The sequence below is a fragment of the Somniosus microcephalus genome, chromosome 2 (assembly GCF_052327205.1).
Source record: "Somniosus microcephalus isolate GS21.2 chromosome 2, FLI_Smic_1.0, whole genome shotgun sequence".
Taxonomy (NCBI): domain Eukaryota; kingdom Metazoa; phylum Chordata; class Chondrichthyes; order Squaliformes; family Somniosidae; genus Somniosus; species Somniosus microcephalus.
The window spans coordinates 209,293,895-209,318,661 of NC_140988.1; the positions used below are offsets into that span (position 1 = coordinate 209,293,895).

Here is a 24,767-nt window from a genome sequence, read left to right on the forward strand (position 1 = left end):
TTGGCTCGGAGGATCCAACAGCCAGTCTGTGAAATCAACAAGGAGGATGTCGGGTTCCCAGTCCAATGACTGCACAAGAAGTTTGGGATTGAACTGAGTTCAGGGGTCATTTTAATTTTCAATGATGGTGCAAAATAAGTGATATCGGACCAGCTGTCCATTATACACCCCACTCGACTTACCTTTCCATTAAAGTCAGTGTGCATTGGGTGGTGTGTATAATGAGCGGCCAATGCGATATCACTGAAAGTTCATAGGACAGAAATTGATATAAGTCCAGTTTCAGGCACAGAATGGACTCTGCGCCCAATAGCGTGGACAGAACTAAGGCCCCAAATTGGTCGCTCTGACTAATTTAAATAGAGTAGGCGGAAGCCAGCGCTACTTGCGCTGTCCATTGGCAGCTTGCCTAATGGGAGGGGGCATCAATATTGTACATTGCTGACGCCACGTAAAGGCCCTGAGCTCTGGCATTCTCTCCCTGAACCTTTCTGCCTCCCCACCTATCCCTCGTCCTTTAAACCTACCTCTTTGGCCAAGCTTTGGCCACCTGTCCTAATGTCTCCTTCTGTGGCTTGGTGTCAATTTTTGTCTGATCACGTTCCTGTGAAGCACCTTGGGACGTTTTACTACCTTAAAGGTGCTATAAAAATACAAGTTACAAAACTCCTAGGCCTAGAAATTCGGTGGGCTGCGCCACCAGTTAGCGCCTAAAGAGGGCACTCAGTGGCTTTAGTGCCACTGGCCGTGCCTCCCACGATATTCAGCGGGGGCGCTAATGGCGGCGTTAGCCTGTTGCACTGCGCCGCCACCGATGATGTCATCGGTGTGCGCAGCACCCCATTAGCGCCCCGATCGCAATATTTGGTAACGAACGCCGCTGTAGCGCCGTTCGCTACCCGCGCCCAGTTCACGGGGCCTTGCTGTGCCGGCAGTGGCGCAAGTTAAGGTGGAGGTGCGGGGTGGCCGCCTTTTTCGGTGGCCGTCTGCCAGCACCTCCGTCCCCGGCCTCCTGACCCCCCCCCCCCCCCCCCGTGGCATTGCCGGCTGTTTCCCGAGAGCCCGGCACTTCTCCTCGGTGCCGGGCTCTTTTGCCGGCACTCGCGATCGGGGATCGCGCTGGTGCGGGCCCCTCCCCCTTAACAATGGGAGGAAGGCCTACAGTACCGCAGCGTGCCGTGCCGCAGCGTGTGGCACGTTGCGCTGCGATATTCAGTTTCAGCGCCCTAAGAGGGAGGCGAAGCGCCTCGAGCCTCACCCCGTCTCCCTCTAGGGGCGCTGAAACTGAATTTCTGACGTTCGTTAATGCTCCGAACGCTGCGCCCAGGCGAACTTGGCGCCACTTTGGCGCCTCAACCCAATTTCTCCCCCCTAACCTCCCCTTTTTCTTTTGATGTTGATCTTAAGTTTGTGCTCTAGTCACCAGCCCACTGACCAGTGGAACGTTTTCTTTTCATATGGATCTTATCAGGGCCTTTCATAATTTTGATCGGCTCTATTAGATCTCCTCTAAACCTTCTCTGTTCCTCTCCCAGTCTCTTATTAGCTAATGCCTTTCATCCCGGTCATCATCTTAGTAAATCCATCTGCACCCTCTTCATGGCCTTGACATCCTTCCTAAATTAGGGCACCCAAAACTGGACCCATTTTCTAAATGTGGCCTAACCAATGATTCGTACTGAGAGTCTCTGATCCTTTCTCCTTGCCGGGCCCTGACTTTGAATATATACTGTAACTACGGGCTTGGTCCTACCTGCTTCATCACCAGGAGAAAGTTCCTGACAGTGTAACTCCCCCCCCACCCCCCCGGCAGACATGAAGTCAGGCAGTTACTGAATGCAAAACAAAGAGAATGCAGATCAATTTGTAACTTCTGAAGGAGAGATTGAGGCGAGGCTTCAGCGGCACTGTGCTGGGGATTGAGCTTATTTTGGAAGGTGAGCTGCACGATGTGGGCGGATGTCAGTCGGAGACTCGCTTGGATCCCGCGCCCTCTGTCTCTGTAGCCACAGTAAGACCGGGCTGGCTGCAGAGCCAAGCAATGCCCTGTGTCTATCCTCTGGGGCTGACCCGGGGCAGACTGGCATCGCTCTGAGGTGGAGTGGCGGTGGCCGAGGATGGAGGGGGAGAGGCTGCCGGGCAGTCGGAGGCTCGGCGTGCCCAGCGCCGCCAGTCCCAGCCTCGGGCAGGGGGACGGCGGCGATCACAAGCTTTCCCCGGCAGCCGCGGGCAGCGGCCAGGGGCGGCGGTTCAGCCTGCAGCTGGTGGGCTCGTTGCCGGTTCACCAGCTCACCACCATGCCCATGCTGCCCTGGGTGGTGGCTGAGGTGCGCAGGCGGAGCGCCCGGGGCTCGGGGAGCCGGCGTGTCCGCTTGCAGGTGTCGCCGGGCTGGGTGTGCTGCGTGGCTGCCACCGGCTCCAGCCCGGATCAGGGCTCGGCCAGCACCGTGTTCCAACACCGCGCGCAGCACATCCACAAGCTGCTGCACAACGGCAGCGAGCTCAGCTACTTCGCCTATCTGACCAGGAGCCGGGCTGCAGGGCAGCAGGAGCAGCAAGCGTACAACCTCTGCTTCGTCTTCAGGGCTTCTGATCACACTCTGGTAAGACTTCCGCTCGCATTTTTCTATTGCATATTCAGGGTTTTAACTCCTTGTATTGTAATAGCCGAAACATATAGAAATGTATCCCACGTGCAATAAAATGTGCAACTTTTAATTGACACATTGTGTAATTACTACTGTAAATATTTTTCATAATGGAAAACTTCCTTTAAGAGTGCGCAGTATTTTAACGAGTAGCTTGGATTTTCCGTTAGTTTAATGAAGACTATTTCACAATGTGGTGATTTCGTTTCCTTCCTGAGTTCCCATTTATACAGGTACCACTGCTTGCTATATATATGTGTGTGTGTGATACATTTCAGTGAAGGTCACAAAAGAGAATCATTTTAACAAAGGCCAAAGGACGGAGGACATTCAATGTGTGTTGTTGCTCTGGTTGTTTTTGGAGGGCACTTTGACTGGCTGGGACAGTCAATAATAGCTCGCTCTATAAAACTCAGCTGAAGGTCCATTGGCCTAGAAATTCACTTTGGGCCCGCCAGCTGGCGTGTGCCCAAAAGTTAGCGCTGAGCGCGGAGCCAGTTGCGACCGTCAGATATTCAGTTTTTGTGCCCCAAGTTGGAACCGGGCGCTATTCCAGGGTGTGCCCGCCCCCGCTTGGGGCGCTGAAACTGAATTTCAGCGCTCTAGGCGCCGCTGCGCCACCCGCTGCGGAGCGGCAGGCTGCGGTACTGCAGGCCTCCTCCTTCTCTTAAGGGGGAGGTGCCTGCAACGGGGAGATCGCCGCTGGATAGTGCCGGCAAATGAGCCCGGCACCACGGAGAAGTGCCGGGTTCGCGGAAAGCAGCCGGCAATGCCGTGGGGGGGGGTGGAGGAGGTCGGGGAAGGAGGTGCGGGCAGGCGGCCGCTGAAAAAGCGGCCGGCCACACCTCCACCTTAAAGCGCCCCACTAAGGCTACAGTACGGCCCCGTTTTCTGATCGCTGTTTGCGGCCGCTGCGGAAGAGGCGGCCGCAACTCAATATGGGGGTCGGGCCGGTAGCGGGGCACTGCGCACACTGATGACGTCATCGGTGCCGGCGCAGCGCTAACGGCTACCGCCGCCATTACCGCTGCGCTGAATATCAGCGCAAACTCCTCTATTGGCGCAGAAGCCCTCTTTGGGCGGTAACTGGGCGCAAAGCTGGCAGCGCCTTACTGAATTTCTAGGCCATTGTGTTTTGGGATGCTGCAGTTAAAATTGCACGGCAGGCGAGACCGTTTCTGTAATGTTATTACTTTTAAATTGTTTGAAGTTACCGAAATACTTCATCAGTTTAAAAACATTGGTAGAGAGATCTGATTAGATTCACTTAAGTGTCTTGCTTAATATTTTATCAAGTGCTTGTGACCCTCCAAAGGACTGTAATATGCTAAGTATAATGTACCTTATTTGAGTTTTTTTTTAAGTATTATTTTCAAATAATGATAGATGGATCCACACAATAGTGAATGCATCATCTTTCATCATTGCACCATTCCATACCTGGGAAATGGGGTCAAGTCCAGGGTCAGAAATTTTATGATTTGTCTGTTCACAGAATGCTGGCCTTCGCATGATAGCAGGAACACGGTGGCATAGTGGTTAGCACTGTTGCCTCACAGCGCCAGGGACCCGGGTTTGAATCCGGCCTCGGGTGACTGTGTGGAGTTTGCACATTCTCTCCGTGTTTGCATGGGTTTCCTCCGGGTGCTCCGGTTTCCTCCCACAGTCCAAAGATGTGCGGGTTAGGTTGATTGGCTATGATAAAATTGACCCTTAGTGTTAGGGGGATTAAATATGGGGGGTTACGGGGATATGTGTTGGTGTAGGGGTTACGGGGATCGGGTGGGATATGTGTCGGTGCAGGCTCGATGGGCCGAAATGGCCTCTATCTACACTGTGAGGTTTCTGTGATTCTGTGAACACAATCAATGAATTAAATAAAAATGAGTTTACTTGCTCCTTGATGGAAGAACCATTATATTAGCTTTCTATCTCTTGTAGACAAATAATGTATGGTTATTTTGGTGCCTTTAGCCTGAAAATTGCGGTTAATAATTGTTTATTATATCATTCGAACAAATGGGAGTGACCGCAACAGTTTGCATTGAGAGAAGGTGCCTAGGGTTCATTATAAGGCAGGTAGGATAGCCAGTAACCATGGCAGCAAAGTGCAAACAACCTTCAGGATGAGATTTTGTTATGCACTCTGTCTTGTATTTTTTGATATTACTAGCTAGCCTCCTGTGGCATTGCTCAACATTAGTCTGAGGTCTGGAGCAAGGTTTTAATCGCAAGATCACCAGATAAATAAGGAAAAAGGCCATTCGGCCCATTTTAGTTAATCTATTCAGAAAGACACTAACATCCCCTATTGTGGCATCTAATTGCTTCTTAAATAATTATAGGGTTTATCTTCCATTACTGTATCTGGGAGTCCATTCCATGTATTGATCAATCTTGTGTGAAACAAAATTTCCTGAAAGCAGTCCTAATTTTGCCTTTTACTGGTTAGAACTTGTGTCCCTTTGTCCCAATTTTACAATTTAGTTTGGTGTAATTTTCTGGATCTTCCTTTTCCATTAGTTTTACTATCATGTACATCTCTGTAAGGTCACCTCTCAGTCGTCTCTTTTGAAACTGAAAAGCCCAAGTTTCTCTTGTCGTTCCTCATACCGCAGTCCACTGACACTAGGGCTCAGTCTGTGGCTCTTCTCTGTGGTATCTCCAGTGCTTGGTGACCAGAACTAGGTAATACACAGGGTGTGATCTGACCAGAGCACTGTACAGTCTGAACATGATTTTCTCTGACTTAAGCTCTACTGTTTTGGTGATATAATTCAGTAATCTATTTGTTTTGGTTGGTTGTGTTTAATGTCTCTCTTTAAGGCCACTGTGCAGGTATTCCCTGTGGACAAGTAATCAAAATAGGTACAAACCTGAGGCCAATTCGAGGTTAATTGAGGACGTTTCAGTAGATTTGCCGCTGTTTTTAAATCCCTGCATCAGCTCTTGAAGAGAGGGCAGGTTATCAGTAAAAGGAAGCAGTAGGAAATGACTAAGTATCTATTTTTATACCTTTGACACTTGAAGTATGATGTGTTAAGTGCGATATTTGAACTGTGATGTCTGAAGTGCGACAGATGTGAGATAGAGACAAGACTTATATATAGACTGGGGGATCTCCTGTGGCATCACTCAAGGCGAGTTGCAGCATTATACCATGTAGGGCATAATATCAAAGTCACGGATTCACTGTACCCAAATAAACCAATCCAGTTTTTATTCTCAGATATTTATTGGTACTTTGAGGATTGAACTCCATGACTCTGGAAACCATTAATTTGTGGAATTGGTGTGTCATATTTTTATAAAATCCTTTACCTATGTATTTAATTTTTAATCCCCTTCCATTTTTAAACTGGAGGTTATACAGGTATGCAAGATGTACCCGTTTGAGGTCGATATCTGGCAATCAGAAGTACTGAAGAAAAGGGTGGGACTTAGCAGCACTGGGAGATGGCCCTTGGACTTGGCAAAACTGTGCTGGGGTTCCTGGAGTTTGGCAGTACTGTGCTGGGGTTCCTGGAGTTTGGCCGTACTGTGCTGGGGTTCCTGGAGTTTGGCCGTACTGTGCTGGGGTTCCTGGAGTTTGGCAGTACTGTGCTGGGGTTCCTGGAGTTTGGCCGTACTGTGCTGAGGTTCCTGGAGTTTGGCAAAACTGTGCTGGGGTTCCTGGAGTTTGGCAGTACTGTGCTGGGGTTCCTGGAGTTTGGCAGTACTGTGCTGGGGTTGCTGGGGATTGGCAGTACTGTGCTGGGGTTCCTGGAGTTTGGCAGTACTGTGCTGAGGTTCCTGGAGTTTGGCAGTACTGTGCTGAGGTTCCTGGAGTTTGGCAGTACTGTGCTGGGGTTCCTGGGGATTGGCAGTACTGTGCTGGGGTTCCTGGAGTTTGGCAGTACTGTGCTGGGGTTCCTGGAGTTTGGCAGTACTGTGCTGGGGTTCCTGGAGTTTGGCCGTACTGTGCTGGGGTTCCTGGAGTTTGGCCGTACTGTGCTGGGGTTCCTGGAGTTTGGCAGTACTGTGCTGGGGTTCCTGGAGTTTGGCCGTACTGTGCTGAGGTTCCTGGAGTTTGGCCGTACTGTGCTGAGGTTCCTGGAGTTTGGCCGTACTGTGCTGGGGTTGCTGGGGATTGGCAGTACTGTGCTGAGGTTCCTGGAGTTTGGCCGTACTGTGCTGAGGTTCCTGGAGTTTGGCCGTACTGTGCTGAGGTTCCTGGAGTTTGGCAGTACTGTGCTGAGGTTCCTGGAGTTTGGCCGTACTGTGCTGAGGTTCCTGGAGTTTGGCCGTACTGTGCTGAGGTTCCTGGAGTTTGGCCGTACTGTGCTGAGGTTCCTGGAGTTTGGCCGTACTGTGCTGAGGTTCCTGGAGTTTGGCCGTACTGTGCTGAGGTTCCTGGAGTTTGGCCGTACTGTGCTGAGGTTCCTGGAGTTTGGCCGTACTGTGCTGAGGTTCCTGGAGTTTGGCCGTACTGTGCTGAGGTTCCTGGAGTTTGGCCATACTGTGCTGAGGTTCCTGGAGTTTGGCCGTACTGTGCTGAGGTTCCTGGAGTTTGGCAGTACTGTGCTGGGGTTGCTGGGGATTGGCAGTACTGTGCTGGGGTTCCTGGAGTTTGGCAGTACTGTGCTGGCGTTCCTGGAGTTTGGCAGTACTGTGCTGGGGTTGCTGGGGATTGGCAGTACTGTGCTGGGGTTCCTGGAGTTTGGCCGTACTGTGCTGGGGTTGCTGGGGATTGGCAGTACTGTGCTGGGGTTCCTGGAGTTTGGCCGTACTGTGCTGGGGTTGCTGGGGATTGGCAGTACTGTGCTGGGGTTGCTGGGGATTGGCAGTACTGTGCTGGGGTTCCTGGAGTTTGGCAGTACTGTGCTGGGGTTGCTGGGGATTGGCACATTGTTTAGTCTGGCATCATTGTAGAGGTAGGAGCCTGGGGCCGGGCAAAATGGTGGAAGGGGAGCCTGAAGTTTAGTAGTAGCAGGGAAGGGTGAACTGTGGGGTTTAGTGAATTCTAGCTATCTGTGAACAGTGATGGGAGGGGGAAGGCATGGGTCTGGCAGCACTGGTGGGGTGGGGGACAGGGCTAACAGCACAAGTAAGGAGGGTCCCAGGCCTGGGAGCATTGATAGGGTAGATAGAGTTCTAGGTCTGATAGTGTTGGTTTGTAAGTTTCTAAGAATTCTCTGCAAACTTTGAATTCAATGTTTTGTGATTGGTTCCTAGATATATGTTTTTCTCTGTGTCTGTATCTCTGTCTGTCATTTCTCTCTCTCTCTCACTCTTGTCACTGATTGGAATATTTTCAAGCTCTTAACAGAACACATGTGAAGATAATAAAAGCCTTTCTGTTTGCCTGAGAAAGTTTCAGAATTTAATTTGTTTTTTTAAGAATTCAAATTAGCTGGGAAAACACTCTGCAGGGTAGAAATTGGACTTCGTTGCACACATTTTACAGGCATAAAACGGGCGCAACATGGCCTAGTTTTGGGGACCAACGTCCTGCACCACAAGGAAGCCTGAGAAATGTCTGACCTGAAATTGGGTTGGTTTATTTTTCCTGGCGGCCACCTAAAATAGGCGTTAGGTCTTTTACATATATAAATGAGGGGCCTGATGCCTGTATTAGGTCCCCTCATAGAAATTGATCTGCGATGAGCTGGGCAGGCGTTGGACCTGTCCTGCTCAGGATTTTTCAGTGGTCTTTCCAGCCCCATAGCATTCCTGGCAGTTGCTGCCGGCCGCAACAGGCTCCCTTTCGCTTAACCTAAGGCTGCTGCCAGAAAAGCAGGCGGCCTGAAATTTGTTGCTGCGAAAGGGTCGAGCCTGTGGTGTCGCAACAAGCGCCGGCAGCTCATCCAGATTATTTAGATGAGTTCCAGGCCCATTTTGGGCCGGCCTCGAGCCACCTAGTTCAGGTACATGTTGCAGCCTCATTGTCGGTTTTGCACCAAAACTGGGCGCTGAGGAATTTTCACTTCTGCTTGTCTCCATCTTTTTGTCTGTCATTCTCTCTGTCTCTCAGCTTGATATGCTTTCTGAAGTTTATACATCGTTTATAATTTAACACAAGCAAAAGTTCCAGCGGGCGTGTAATCAGTACAGACTGTCGTATTTGAAATAGATCTTTGTTTTAACTTTGATTTTCTCTCGCTTACATACATTCACAGTCTCTCTTTTAAAAAAAACATTTAAGTGAACTTTACCTGAATAAAGTTTTGAAAGGTGTCCTCTAGCTTTTCTTCAAATAATTCTGAAAAATAACTAACAAGACATTGTTAGGTACTGAAGAGAAGCATTGTATCAGTTGTGCTAAGTAAATGCTACTGATGCTTCCGGAGTAATTGTGCGTACTGCTCCTGCTCAGACTGTAGGATCTGCTAACAGAGATACAGCTTGAGCAAAAGTGTTGGGGTACAATTTCTGCAGGGGTTTTTCCGGATCTCCTGACGTAACTTTGGTGGAAACCCCTGAGAAATGACGCAAACGGATGAACCTCCACAGAAACAATGGCGGGACATCAGGAGAACCCCTGCGGAAGTTACTGGTGACAAAGTCAAAGTCTAGGATTTTGAGAGTAAAAATATCAAAAAAGACAATTCCAGAGGTAAACCTCTTCAGGCAAAGTGTTAAATATGTAATTTTTGATGTTTTTATTTTGTTTGAAACCTTATTTTGGCTACTAGAAATTTCCACCAGATATTACTTTGAGTGATTCAGTTTAATTTTTTTTATTGGTATTTTCCCTGACTGGTCATTCGGGATTGCTTGTTTACTTAAGTCCCGAGTTATTTTTGATCAGCAGTTTTCTAGCCACTCCCTTGCTTTTGATTCTTGTTTTCTATCTCTCCAGTTTTGATTTGCTGCTAGTTTACTTCAATCCAATCAGCAAATTGTGATGGTGAAAGTGTGACAACAGGAAGTGCGCACTACATGTGAGATATGAAATATGTTTTATGGACCTAATGGTGATTGATGGGACAATGGAAAATATGAACTTCATTGAGAAGCAAGAGATTTCTCATTCGAGTTTGTAATTTAATTATCTCATTTTCCAACATTATGACCAGTGAAACAAAACAGAAAATGTTGGAGACACTCAGCAGGTCAGGCAACATCTGTCGAGAGAACACAATTCAGTCGATGTTTTGGGTGTTGAACTCTTCTTCAGACCTAAAAGATATTTTCTGTTTTTGTTTCAGATTTCCAGCATCTGCAGTTTTTTGCTTTTTGCTCATTATGAGTTTTGCTGTGCATTCCCATTCGCATCATCATCATAGCTTGTTGCTCCAAAACCACAGCCAAGATCTAGTGTTGTTAATGATCTCAAATAGATACCCCGGAGCACTGGATGTCGACAGGGGGCACTGGATGTCGACAGGGGGCACTGGATGTCGACAGGGGGCACTGGATGTCGACAGGGGGCACTGGATGTCGACGGGGCACTGGATGTTGACGGGGGCACTGGATGTTGACAGGGGGCACTGGATGTTGACAGGGGGCACTGGATGTTGACAGGGGGCACAGGATGTTGACAGGGGGCACAGGATGTTGACAGGGGGCACTGGATGTTGACGGGGGCACTGGATGTTGACGGGGGCACTGGATGTTGACAGGGGGCACTGGATGTTGACAGGGGGCACTGGATGTTGACAGGGGGCACTGGATGTTGACGGGGGCATTGGATGTTGACAGGGGGCACTGGATGTTGACAGGGGGCACTGGATGTTGACAGGGGGCACTGGATGTTGACAGGGGGCACTGGATGTTGACAGGGGGCACTGGATGTTGACAGGGGGCACTGGATGTTGACAGGGGGCACTGGATGTTGACAGGGGGCACTGCATCAGCCAGTGTTCAAGTGTTTGTCTCGGCTCTCCACATTCACATTTGGGGTCGATTCTCAGCTTCCTCTTGTCCACATTGTCTCCAGTCTTTGTCACTCCAGCTCTCACTAGATTTAGGATACACCAGTGCTTTTGTTCAAGGAGTTGTTCCAAAGGAACCAGGTTCTCCAAGATCCTCAGCATTTCCCACCATTTTGTTATTTTGTAGCCTTCCATAGTGGTAATTTGGGGTAAGGGAATTTTAGAGGAAAAGCTTTTTCTGGAATTCAGCCTCTAGGGTGATGAAATGTGACTGTGCAGTACGTGTCTAGGATCATACACCTGTTCTTGTCTCTCATTTTTACTGAAGTCACAGTCTGGGTATCGGCGATGTCTCCATGCAAGAGTAGTCACTTCTGTGGCCTCGTCGCAAAGTATAGGAATAGTTCACTAGATACGCCATTGAGTCCAGCTGCTTTTCCACATTTCAGGGTTTACATGGGTTTGTATCTTTTACTCCTCCATGTTGAATTGTTCCTTGTGGACTTTTCTGTCTCATGAGGAGTGAGTGGCGTTCCTCCTTGACTTGTTTCATTTTGCACTGTGCTTTGTAGGCTGGTTTGCTGTTTAGAATGAGTTGGTTGGGAGAGACTGTGGCGCTGAGCTTTGGTTCTTGTCCATCAGGGTTCAACTTGCGAATGGTGGGCCATGCTTTTTTGCTATCGTGACACAGATTTGTTGTTTAAATCAGCTCTCTCCAGCGGTCGTGCCGCTCTTTTCCGATCTTTCTCATGAGCATTTCCCCAAGCCTATTGGCTTATTCACCGAAGTCATCCAATCAAACCACTCTGCTATCTCTTAGGTTGTTTGCTTGTTTGTTCTGAAAGCCCAGGTACATATGAGGGCTGATTTTAACTTGGGGTGAGAATCCTTGGTGTTGGGGATGAACCATCCGGCCCCTGCAATGTGAGGCCTGGGAGATTTTAATTCCCCGGCCTGATTTACATGCCCCAACACTGAATCCTACCTAAAGCCGGTGGGAATGATGTCACTGCTAGCGGGGAGAGTAAAAATTGGTGGGGTTTGGGAGGTCAGGCCTCTGCCGAGGTCCCACAGAAACAGTCCCTGGCAAGGTAACTATGGATTGGACTGGGGAGGAGGTCGACAAGTCTGCGATTAGGGGAGGGAAGCCCGGAGCAGGTAAGGCCCAAGCTATCCTTGTAGGGCAGGAGGAACAGGATTGTTCCATCTGGCCCACAAGGAACCTTAAAACATTTTTTTTTTAAACCACTTACCAGGGCCTCCTGTGGCCTGGATCCTTACAGACTATGTGGGCCTTAATCAGACCCGTGGTTAAGATGGCATGTGTCCCAATGCTGACTCTGCCATTTAAATTAGGTCCATGCACCTCAAGGGTGGGTGGCATTCCCATGCCTGAATTCAAGCAAGTAAAAATGCTGGGGGACGGAAACGTGTAGGGACTGTAACACGAACCCACCGCCATCGTTCCTGCCAGTCCAGAGGGGGTGGGGTGCTGGGGGTGTTAAAATCCACCCAGTAGTGCCTGACATCCATAGGGATGCACTTTTGAGGAGTCTTCCACACCAGGGAGACAAATTCTCTATAGTGCTCACGTGTCAGAGGAATATTACAGGTGGGTTCATCCAATTCAGAAGTAAAGTCTTCCCTATCAGCCTTTCTGAAGTTGAATCTCGGCAGTTACTTTGTTTTGATGGGTTGAACTGTAGCCTCCATTGACATTTGCACTGGTCTTTGCTGTGATTTTGGGATTGATGTCAGTACCTCCTTTCTGAAGTTGCCTGCATTATCAGAGGTGATGAAACCTAGATCTGGATTGTATCCCTGATTCCACGTGCACTTTGGAAGGTACATTTATCCTTGGGAATTTAGAGCAAAATAGGGTTGTCCATTGCCACTCACTTCTCAACTTCTTCATTGTTGGAATATCCCTAGACGGTGTTGTGACTGTTGAAGTCACCTATGACAAGGCATGGCTTTTCAGGCAGGGGCAAGTCGGTTGGCTATGCAAACTGTTCACCTAGTAGTTTGTAAATAGAAACTACGATCACTTGGTTGAGTTTACCATGGTAAGTTCTATTGTAGCGTGGTGTTTCAGAGCAGTGTTTTTCACCAGTATTGTGCTGCCATAGATGTTTCTTTCAACGTTTGCAGCAATGTGCATGCCAGGGATGTTTTGTGCTGCTGTCTCTCTTGCAAGCACATGGTGCCTGCTTTCAGGCCAGATAGAATGTCAGCCTTCTTTGCAGAGAATCCCATCAGATTGGAATGCCGCCTTTGGCTGAGGCCCCAAAGAGGGCCATTTCTATGCCAGCATCAACATCCATGTCTTCTATTGTGGTCTCAGTGCGTGTTGTCATATTTGGTCTGTCCCGTGGTTAATTACAATAGGAGATTAATCGGGGTCATGATGTTAACGTATCTGACTCGAGATTGCTGAGTGCAGTAGACCAGGATATGTTTGACCAGGATAGTCAGCAACTTGTATGCATTCTACAAGGCTAATAAAAGTTTAACATTGGTTCCCTGTGTATGTCCTCCTCCAAAATATTAATTAATATTATTCATATATAACAAAACATTATACAAGCAGTTAGAGGTACCAACCTTAAATGTGATGATCAAGTCCCTCTGACACAATAGAATGTCACAGGTGCAGTTTGAACACTATAATGTGATATGTCTTTGAGACATACTTTACTCATTTATTATTGTTTATGGTACACATGCAGTCAGTGTTCCTGGATCAGTTTCTTTTCTGTTTTCCCAAGAGAGAGCCTCCATGACTGTACCTTGTGACATGAACTGAAATACTGTTCCATCACTCAGTTAACAGTGGAGAGGCGATTTTCAAACTTTACTGTACGAATGAAGCCCAGCCAATTTTGATACGTTCCTAGGGATCCCCTATCCCAACTTCCAAATTACAGACAGTGCCGGCTATCTAAGGAACAACAGTACTATCATTGCTAGAAAATATTTACGATTAGTTTAAAGGAACAAAAATAATGTGTGTATGATTCAACCAGTGTATGAAATACAGAACAGCAACAATTTACATTTTTATAGCGCCTTTAATGTAATAAAATGTCCCAAGGTGCTTCACAGGAGCATTATCAGACAAAGAATGACACTGAGCCATTAGGACAGGTGTCCAAAAGCATGGTCAAAGAGGTTGGTTTTAAATTTGCAAGACAGACATGGCCTGGAGCACCTTTGAAGATTGACCCCTGCAGAATTTAAATTGCCCTTTGCTAAAGGAGGCAATATTTTTTAGCCAGTCCTGCCGGCTTCCACTGAATGTGACTTTCCAGTGCCACATTTAATGCGCTACCACTTTTAGAAACATAGAAACATAGAGATAGGAACAGGAGTAGGCCATTCGGCCCTTCGAGCCTGCTCCGCCATTCAATGAGATCATGGCTGATCTTCGTCTGAGATCATAGCTGATCTTACCAGTTCAGTACCCCGTCCCCGCCTTTTCTCCGTAACCCTTAATCCCCTTAGCCTTCAGAAATATATCCAATTCTCTCTTGAAAATATTTATTGAATTAGCCTTCACAGCCCTCTGTGGCAGGGAATTCCACAGGCTCACCACTCTTTGAGTGAAGAAATTCTTCCTCATCTCTGTTTTAAATGATTTGCCCGCTATTTTTAGACTGTGGCCCCTGGTTCTGTGCTCCCCTGCCATTGGAAACATTCTCTCTGAATTCAGCCTGTCCAGGCCTGCCATAATTTTATATGTTTCGATGAGATCCCCTCTCAATCTTCTAAACTCCAGTGAGTACAAGCCCAAACTATTCAATCTCTCCTCGTAGGTCATTCCCGCCATTCCAGGTATCAGCCTGGTGAATCGCCGCTGCACTCTTTCCATGGCAAGAACATCCTTCCGCAGATGGGGCGACCAAAACTGTACACAATACTCCAGATGCGGTCTCACCAGCACCTTGTACAGCTGTAGTAAGGTATCCCTATTCCTATACTCGAACCCCCTTGATATGAAGGCCAACATACCATTTGCCTTCTTAATCGCCTGTTGCACCTGCATGCTCTCCTTCAGTGACTGGTGCACAAGAACACCCAGGTCCCTCTGCACTTCCCCATCTCCCAATCTATTGCCATTTAGATAATAATCCACCCTCCTGTTTTTACCCCCAAAGTGGATAACCTCGCATTTATCCACATTATAGTGCATCTGCCACGTATCCGCCCATTCCCCCAACCTGTCCAAATCGCACTGTAGCCTCCTGACATCCTCATCAGAGCCCACCCCTCCTCCTAGTTTAGTGTCGTCAGCGAATTTGGAAATATTGCATCCAATTCCCTGATCCAGAGCATTTATATATATATTGTGAACAGCTGGGGTCCCAGGACAGATCCTTGCGGCACCCCGCTGGTCACTGCCTGCCACTCCGAAAACGAGCCGTTTATTCCAACTCTCTGTTTTCTATCCGCCAGCCAGTTCTCTATCCACGTTAATACTTTGCCCCCAATCCCATGAGCCTTAATTTTGCATGATAATCTTTTGTGTGGAACTTTATCGAAGGCTTTCTGGAAGTCAAGGTACACCACATCCACTGGCTCTCCCCCATCTATTTTACCAGTTACTTCCTCAAAAAATTCCAGCAGATTAGTCAAACACGATTTACCCTTTGTAAATCCATGTTGACTCTGTCCGATCCTTTCCCCATTTGTCAAGTGCTCCGCTATTTTATCCTTAATAATGGACTCTAGCATTTTGCCCACAACCGATGTAAGGCTTACTGGTCTATAATTCCCTGCTTTCTCTCTACCCCCCTTTTTAAATATTGGGGTAACATTAGCTACCCTCCAATCCACGGGTACTGTTCCCGAGTCAATGGAGTTCCGGAAGATGATCCTTAGAGCATCTGCTATCTCCAGGGCCACCTCCTTAAGTACCCTAGGATGTAGTTTATCAGGCCCCGGGGATTTGTCGGCCTTCAGTCCCCTCAACTTACCCAACACCATATCCCTAGAGATACTAATTTCTGTCAGCTCCTCCCTCTCATTAGTCCCTATGTTTGTCGATATTCCTGGGAGGTTATTTGTGTCCTCCTTTGTGAATACAGAACCAAAGTATGAGTTTAATTGGTCTGCCATTTCCTTATTCTCCATTATATATTCTCCCGAATCGGACTGCAAGGGACCGACTTGGGATTTTACCAGTCTTTTCCTCCTGATATACCGATAAAAGCTTTTGCAGTCTGTCTTTATGTTTGCTGCAAGTTTACTTTCGTATTCTATTTTCCCCTTCCTGATTAATCCCTTTGTCCTCTTTTGCTGTATCCTGTACTGCCTCCAATCTTCCGGTCTGGTGCTTTTTTTTGCCAGTTGATATGCCCTTTTTTTTGATTTTATGCTGTCCCTAATTTCCCTCGTTATCCACGGTTGAGTCACCTTTTTAGGTTTATTTTTATGCCAAACCGGTATAAACATGTTCTGGAATTCTTCCATTCTATCTTTGAATGCTTGCCATTGTCTATCCACTGTCAATCCCCCCAGAAACACCACCCAATCAATCTTACCCAATTCCCGTCTCATACCCTCGTAATTCCCTTTATTTAAGTTCTGGACCTTAGTCTCTGATTCAATTTCCTCACTCTCCATCTCGACTGAGAGCTCGATCATATTATGATCGCTCTGACCCAAGGGGCCTCGTACAAGAAGATTGCTGATAAGTCCCTTCTCATTGCACAATACCCAGTCTAAAATGGCCTGATCTCGAGTCGGCTCCTCGACATATTGGTCCAGATAACCGTCCCGAAAACATTCCAGGAATTCCTCCTCCTCAGAATTTTTACTAATTTGGGTAGTCCAATCAATATGTAAATTAAAGTCACCCATGATGACAGCTGTGCTCTTATCGCACGCTTCTCTAATTTCCCTTTTTATGCCTTCCCTCACCTCCATATTACTATTTGGAGGCCTATATATCACACCCACTAACGTTTTCCTCCCCTTGCTATTTCTCATTTCTACCCATACAGATTCCGTTTCATCCGAGTTAATATCCTTCCTTTCCATTGCATTAATCCCCTCCTTTACCAGCAATGCTACCCCACCTCCCCTACCTTTTTGCCGATCCTTCCTAAATATTGTATATCCCTGGATGTTAAGTTCCCAGCCTTGCCCACCCTGCAGCCACGTTTCTGTAATCCCAATCAAATCATACTTGTTTACCTCTATTTCCACAACTAATTCATCCACCTTGTTCCTAATGCTTCTAGCATTAAGATACAAAGCCTTCAGGCTTGCTTTTTTCACACTCTCATTATGAATTAGTTTGGCCCTTTGTGTTTCTCTCCTTTGCTTATTGCTTCTCACCTTTCTACCATCTATTTCTAACTTCATATGACTTCCCTCTTTTCCACTACCTAGGTTCCCATCCCCCTGCCAAATTAGTTTAAATCCTCCCGAACCGCCCTAGAAAATATTACCCCGAGGACATCGGCTCCCTCACAGTTCAGGTGTAGACCGTCCCCTTGGTACAGGTCACTCCTCCCCAAGAACTGGTTCCAATGCCTCAAGAATTTAAATCCCTCTCCCTTGCACCACTGCTCAAGCCACGTATTTAGCTTATCTATCTTACTCCCTCTAAACTTATTAGCTCGTGGCACTGGTAGCAATCCAGAGATTACTACCTTTGAGGTCCTACTTTTCAATTTAGCTCCTAACTCCCTAAATTCAGCTTGTAGGACCTCCTCCCTCTTTTTACCTACATCGTTGGTACCTACATGTACCACGACAACTGGCTGATCCCCCTCCCCCTTCAGAATGCTCTGCACCCGCTCCGAGACATCCTTGACCCTTGCACCAGGGAGGCAACATACCATCTTGGAGTCTCGGTCTCGGCCACAGAAACTCCTATCTATCCCCCTTACAATTGAATCCCCTATCACTATAGCCCTATCCCTCTTTTTCCCGCCCTTCTGTGCAGCAGAGCCAGTCATGGTGCCCTGAACCTGGCTGCTGGTGCCTTCCCCTGATAAGTCATCTCCCCCAACAGTACCCAAAACGGTAAACCTGTTTTGGAGGGAGATGACCGCAGGTGACTCCTGCACTACCTTCCTGCCTTTACCCTGCCTTTTGGTCACCCATTTACTGTCTGAGCTAGCCTTTACCTGCGGTGTGACCAACTCACTGAATGTGCTATCCACAACATCCTCAGCATCGCGTATGCTCCAGAGTGAGTCCATTCGCAGCTCCAGCGCCGCCATGCGGTCCGCTAGGAGCTGCAGCTGGACACACTTCCTGCACACATAGTTGTCAGGGACAGTGTCCCTGATTTCCCACATGGCACAGGAGAAGCATGACACGGGTCCGAGCTGCCCTTCCATGACTTAACCCTTACAATACCCTTTTATTTACTACGATTTAGCTTAATTATTGAATTCTACTTAGAATAAGTTTGTGAAAGTACTCACCAACCAGTCACCTACCTGTTTTCTGGTGTTGTATTTTCACTGCCGCCTCCTGTCCTGGAACCTTCTCCACCTAGGTTAGGCTCCTGAAATAAAATAAATTGAACCTACCTTTTCAACTTCCCCTAACCCCTAAAAGGTTAGAGGAGGTGGAAGGGTGGGAGACACTACACTGTAGTGTTTCGGGTTTAGCAACAGCTCCACCTATATAAGAGTTACTGGCCTCCTGCTCTCCCGACTGCACCAGCTGTGAAAGAAAAAGCCCGCGAAAGGTGAGCTTTTAAACTCACCAGTTACTGGCCTCCTGCTCTCCCGACTGCCCCAGCAGTTACTGGCCTCCTGCTCTCCCGACTGCCCCAGCTGTGGTCTCGGGCCTCGCCTCTCTCCGGTTTTTATACCGGGCTCCGACTCACTGCTCCCGACTGGTCTCGGGCCTCGCTGGTCGCCGGGTTTTCTCCCGAGCTCCTCCTCGCTGCTCCCGCTGGTCCCGACTCCGCCGGGAGTAGGTACCCAAGAGGTGCCAATACTGGTGTAGGTGCCAGCTGTGTTTAGTTGAATTCCCTGACCTCAGATACTCTGGCAGGGTCAAGCTCTCAATCCTTCAGCAGATTGTGATTCCCACTTTGCTACAGTTACAATATTGGAGTGGGATCGTGGATATTCGGGCTCAGCATCTGAAGATCACCCCTTTGAAGAAAATTATGCCACATAATATAAAGGAACAGGGCCAAACTGGAGAAGGGTCCAGAATTGAAATGTCTTTGACTTCTTTTGAGGAGGCCACCCCAGATAACCTTGTAAGAGTATCAAGTGAGATGGGGGGGGAAGGTGAATCGGAGGATTTCCCTATTCTCAGCTCCAGTACCATCCTGCTCTTGTTAGGGCTGACTCTGCAGACCATCCGGTGAGGAGCTGTGCTCACAGGAAGAGCAGCTCTGGAAATTGCAAGCCTGCACCTCAGGAATTTCTTCGCATTTGATTTAAGTGCCAATTGTGGAATTAATCCCCTTCTCACTCATTGACACCTAAGCATACACGCAACTACAAAAACATCACACACAGTGGCCGAGAAATTGAGCTCACGTCCAAGACAGGGGGCACGTTGGCGAAGTGACTGCTGGTCCCTGCTGGCCTGAGGCCAGAGCCAAATCCGGAATCGGGCCTCATTTCATCAAAAAAGGTGAGTGGTGTCCCGATGCAGCTTGTCGGTCAGGACCTGCAGAAGTCCGGCCGGTTCTGACGCCAAGCTGGACCGTAGGAAGATCCTGGGTGGTGGGGGCGGCGGGAGGTGTGCCCGGGTCAGCAGTGGCCCACAGTATTTTTGTAGAGCCACAAGGAGCATGACTGCTCCTCCTGGCTCCACAGAAATACAACTTTTGAAAAGTTTTGTGCCCATTTCTTGAGCGGCCTCCAATGGCCTCTTCTAAGGATTGCTATTAGGCCGCTCAAGATCTGGTACAACTAGGCGGCGCTTTCATTGGTGCAAGCTCTGCCTGTTTGCACCTGAATTTTGCATCAAGGTCCTACAACTAGGACCCCGATTTACATATGTAAGGCTTTTAACATCTGTTTCAGCTGGGCGCCTTGGACACCTAAAAGGTGTTCACTTCTGTTGTGTATGTCCCTTTAAGGGAATAACTGGTCTTAGACTGCAGTACCGGCAGTGACCACCCCTGTATAAAAGGCCCTAGCAGGCTTCTGTAGTTTCAGTTTCAAGCTGCCTCTTGTTCAGTAAAGTACCTGTTAAACTGTTCTCCCGAAGTCCGTGTATTATTGAGGCGCGGACTTTACAGTGGCGACGAGTAAGTTCGAACTCACCTGCAGTGTGGCATCATCTCACGGGGATCTCGCCTGAAAGGAAGGTCCTGGAAGGTCGTAGTCTGAGCAACGGGCGTCGACCGAGGGCAACCGCCCAAAGAATCCATCGGTGTTTGGAGAATTGCGGGAGAGACTGTGGTTCCAGCGAATCGTGCTGGTAGCAGGTAGCGCGCTGACCCTTCCGGACTGCGGCGGGCTAAAGCTCGATCGAGCGGCTCTACAAATCGGGCCGCGCAGCGTCGCCGGGAAAAGAAAACAAGAGAGAGAGGGTGGAGCGCACAGGGCGCGGTCGGTGCTCGAGAACAGGGCAGCGGAGAGAAACTAAACGGGGGGGAAGGAAAGCGAGACGCGCCAAAGCTGCGGGTCGGCGCCATTACCCCGTAGAACGCTAGGAGCAGCGTGGCAGTAAGGGGAAGAAGCAAAAGCGCGGGAGGCGCCATTTTATCCCGTTGGGGAAGAAGCAAAAGCGCGGGAGGCGCCATTTTATTCCATTGGGGAAGAAGCAAAAGCGCGGGAGGCGCCATTTTAAATCGCCCAAGATGCCGAAAAGTGGCAGTATCACTGCTTTCGACAACGAGGTAGAAGACTGGACCACGTATGTGGAAAGAATTGAAGTGTACTGCAAGGCAAATGAGGTGGCTGATGGAAAGAGGGCGTCGGTATTATTAAACCTGATGGGTGCGAGTACGTATGGCCTATTGCGGAATTTAATTACCCCAGCTAAACCAATGGAGAATTGGTTTTGAGGAGATTGTTCATATCTTACAGGAACATCTAAGCCCTACACCACTGCTGATAGCAGAAAGATTCAAGTTCCATAAAAGAAACCAGCGCAAAGATGAGAGCAATGCTGACTATCTTACCGAACTACGCAAGTTATCGAAGCACTGCCAGTTCGGAGCAGGACTGGCAGACACCTTACGGGATAAGTTTGTCTGCGGGCTCCAGAGTGAAGGAACCCAGAAACGACTACTTTCAAAAAAGGACCTGACGCTAGAACAGGCTTTCAGCGTGGCAGTATCCTACGAAGCAGCAGCACGGGGAGCTGCGGAAATACAACAGAAACCACAAGAATACAGTGCTAACGAAATGGCGTATGGAGCCGAAAAGTGCTATCGCTGCGGCAGAACAACCCATGAGCAGAAGGACTGCTGGTTTAAAGACAAAATATGCAGGCAGTGCGGGAAAATGGGACATATAGCAAGAGTCTGCAGGTCGGGAAAGAAGACCAACACGACAAGAACTACTAAGGAACAGTACAGGAAAGTAAAGAAACTGACAGATAGTAGTTCAGAAGATCAGGAGAATGATAAGGACTCCGGGAGCAGGCGACTAAGTTGTTTAAAGTTACACAACGTGATCGCAAAAGAAGATCACCGAACCATTTGGGTCACCCTCATGATAGCAGGGTCCCCAGTGAAGATGGAATTGGACACAGGATCAGCCCTAACTGTCATGAATCGACGAGACTATGAGCGGCTATTCTCACACATACCCTTAAAGGACACGTCCATTGTATTGAAGACATACACGGGGCAAAAGGTCTACCCCAGAGGAAAAATAAGGGTGCCAGTTGAATATAACGAAAAGGAAACACAAACTATACATGTATATACTACGAGATGGAGGACCACCATTATTGGGACGTGAATGGATCCGAAGACTACAATTGGATTGGCATTCCATTCTGGCACTAACTGTGACTGACAAAAAAGATGATGACGTCGCACCTGGACGTCTGTCACAAATTCTATCTGACGCGGAAGAGGTGTTCCAACAAGGACTTGGGACTCTAAAAGGAGTAAAGGCAACCATAAAGATTGAGGATAACGCAACCCCAAAATTTTTCAAGGCCAGACCGGTGCCATACGCAATACGCCCAGCTGTGGAAGCTGAACTGGAGAGTCTGGAGCGTTCGGGGGTGCTGTCTAAGGTGGACTGGAGCGAGTGGGCCACACCCATCGTTCCTGTAATGAAGAAAGCATTGAGCAGCACGCCTGGGGAGCCAAGGAAGGTTCGCATCTTTGGGGACTTCAAGGTGACTGTGAACCCAGTCCTGCACACAGTACAGTATCCGCTTGCGCGGATAGAAGATATTTTCGCCTCACTATCTGGAGGGAAACATTTTACAAAGATTGACCTGGCTCAAGCGTATCTACAAATGGAGGTGGAAGAAGCATCTAGGAAATACCTCACGATAAACACTCACAAAGGCCTTTACCAGTACAATCGACTGGTATTTGGGGTAGCATCGGCCCCGGCTATGTGGCAGAGGGCAATGGAACAAGTCCTGCAAGGGATCCCGGGGACCCAGTGTTATTTGGACGACATCCTGGTTACGGGCGAAAATGACAATGAACACCTTGCCAACCTGGAGCAGGTGCTCACGAGATTGCAGGAATATGGGCTATGAGCCAACCGTCCCAAATGCGAGTTCTTCTAGGGGCACATCAGTATGACATAGAGTACAAAGGTACGAAACAACATGGAAACGCTGATGGGTTGTCGCGCCTACCGTTGCCTACGGCGGAAAAAGCACCTGCAGTGGACCCGGTGGAGATATTCCATGCGACCATAGTCGAATGTTTGCCTGTTACAAACGCAAGTATTGAGAAGGAAACCCGAAATGACCCGACACTCTCTCGGGTCTATGATTTGACGGTGAAGGGATGGCCAGCATATGGCGACTCACTGTTGCCAGCACTCTCGCCAAGGAGGGAACAGCTGTCAGTGTGCCGGGGAACCTTGATGTGTGGATCCCGAGTGGTAATTCCACCCAAGTTGAGAGATAGAGTGCTCAATGAGCTTCACGAGGGTCATCTGCGAGGGGTAAAAATGAAGAGCCTAGCCAGGGCGTTTGTGTGGTGGCCGGGAATCGATAAAGAAATCGAGGATATGACCAAGAGATGCACAGGATGCCAGCAGGTCCAAAACGCTCCACCACAGGCCCCGCTACATCCATGGGAGTGGCCCTCATCTCCATGGCAACGGGTACACATTGATTTCGCTGGTCCATTTATGGACTCAATGTTTCTAATCGCTGTGGATGCCCATTCGAAATGGCCAGAGGTCATTAAAATGTCCTCCACCACCACGGAGAAAACTATTGCAGTCCTAAGGACCATCTTCGCCAGGAATGGGTTGCCAGAACAGATCTGTTCCGACAATGGCCCACAGTTTGTGTCTGAGGACTTCCGGAGGTTCCTGAAGAATAATGGGGTGAAACATTACACATCTGCCCCATATCATCCAGCCACAAATGGATTGGCTGAGAAGTTTGTTCAGACCTTTAAAAAGGCCATAAAGGCAATGTATAATGATGACATACCACTGCAACACAAGGTGGATAACTTCCTGTTTGCTTACCGGAATGCAACACATGCAATAACCAACCAAACTCCAGCCGTACTGTTTTTCAACCGGAGACTAAGATGTTGCTTGGATTTGCTCAAACCAAACATAAGGCGAGATGTTGAGGATAAGCAGTTCCAGCACATAAATGAGAAGCCAACCAGGAGCTTCAAGATAGGGCAACCAGTCTTGGCCCGCGACTACCGAACAGCAAAATGGCAGCCAGGCACGATATGCACACAGCAGGGACCACTAATGTACACAGTGGACATTGGAGAGAGCATCGTGAGACACCATGCTGACCAGATTCTAAAGTCACAGGAACAAGCCAAACCTGTACCACAAGCATGTGCACCTGGTAATGAGCCCGAAGTACAGATTACGTCTACCTCAGAAGCAGGGGTATTGGAAGCTGACGAACCAACCAATGACAATGAGCCAGAATTGACTCCACCGCCAGAACAGGATACTCGAGAAAGGCGCTATCCAGTCCGGATCAGGAAGCCTCCTCAAAGACTGAACTTATAAATGACTATTCCAGTTGATGTATATATTACTGAGAAAATTGTAATTGTAATTAGTTATTATCTAGTTGTTAAATGAATGTTATGTACTGTTTATCTAAAAGGGGAGGAATTGTTGTGTATGTACCTTTAAGGGAATAACTGGTCTTAGACTGCAGTACCGGCAGTGACCACCCCTGTATAAAAGGCCCTAGCAGGCTTCTGTAGTTTCAGTTTCAAGCTGCCTCTTGTTCAGTAAAGTACCTGTTAAACTGTTCTCCCGAAGCCCGTGTATTATTGAGGCGCGGACTTTACAACTTCCAATATGGTAACCGGTTCACTTGCAGGGCAGATTGGGTGCGGGAGTTTCATCCCCTAGCCTTCATTTTATGCCCAAAAAACAGTCGAAACGAAATTGACTTTCTCCCCAAGTATCTTGCAATCTGTTTCTTGGAGCCAGCAGTCTAACAGATGTTCATCTTTTGTCAATGTAGCCTTGGAAATACAACCCAAAGCACAGTCGATGACCTCGATCAAGATCGCATCTCAAAGCATTCTGTATCTTTCACACGAACGTTTGAAAGCATCTGCGCAGTTGCATATACCCCAGAGTTAATGAGCTCGAGGAATTTGCACCAAGTGTGTCACAATACACTGAAAAGGAGAAGCAAGGAGCTGTGCAAGATGTGGAGCAGGAACCTGTTGCCTCAAAGATGCCATCAATAACCTCTCGTACGTTAGGAAATTGAGCAGTGCAATGAAATTGCGCCGCCATTGCCATGAATTTCCTTGGGGCTTCTCCTGCTCCGTCGCCATAACTTTGGTGGAAGTTTTCCAGAAACCACATTACGTGACCTTTTGCCGAATTTACGGCAGTGGAGTGGGAGATGGCCTGACTAAATTCCTGGCTCATATAATGCTCCTTTAGTTGAAAAGGACGTGACAGCGGCTGACCCTGTTCAACAATGCGTCAGCCAATTGTTTAATAGATCTGTGCAGAGCACATTGACTGATACTGCAGATGATCCCTGGAATAGCTTGGACAATGGCAGAGGTGGAAAAGTTATGGGAGGAGGTGACGTTGATTGGTGCTGGCAGTCCCAGAACAAATGGCAGAGAATGCTAACCATCAATCTAGTCAACTCATGTAAT

General features: G+C 48.3%; 1 protein-coding gene across 8 annotated transcripts in view; it reads left to right on the forward strand.

Annotated features, from left to right (window-relative positions):
• Positions 1–1,873: 1,873 nt before the first annotated feature.
• The window catches only part of tbc1d1 (TBC1 (tre-2/USP6, BUB2, cdc16) domain family, member 1), a 492,368-nt gene continuing 469,474 nt past the window's right edge, over positions 1,874–24,767 (forward strand). For 2 of the 8 annotated variants that reach the window (XM_085968529.1, XM_085968549.1), the window contains exon 1: positions 1,897–2,603. In XM_085968529.1, the coding sequence (XP_085824655.1) occupies positions 2,118–2,603 (486 nt within the window). In that variant the 5' untranslated portion in view covers positions 1,897–2,117. Of the gene's footprint in view, positions 2,604–24,767 lie in introns of all 8 variants that reach the window. The other 6 variants (XM_085968553.1, XM_085968539.1, XM_085968523.1 and 3 more) reach the window with 6 other exon arrangements.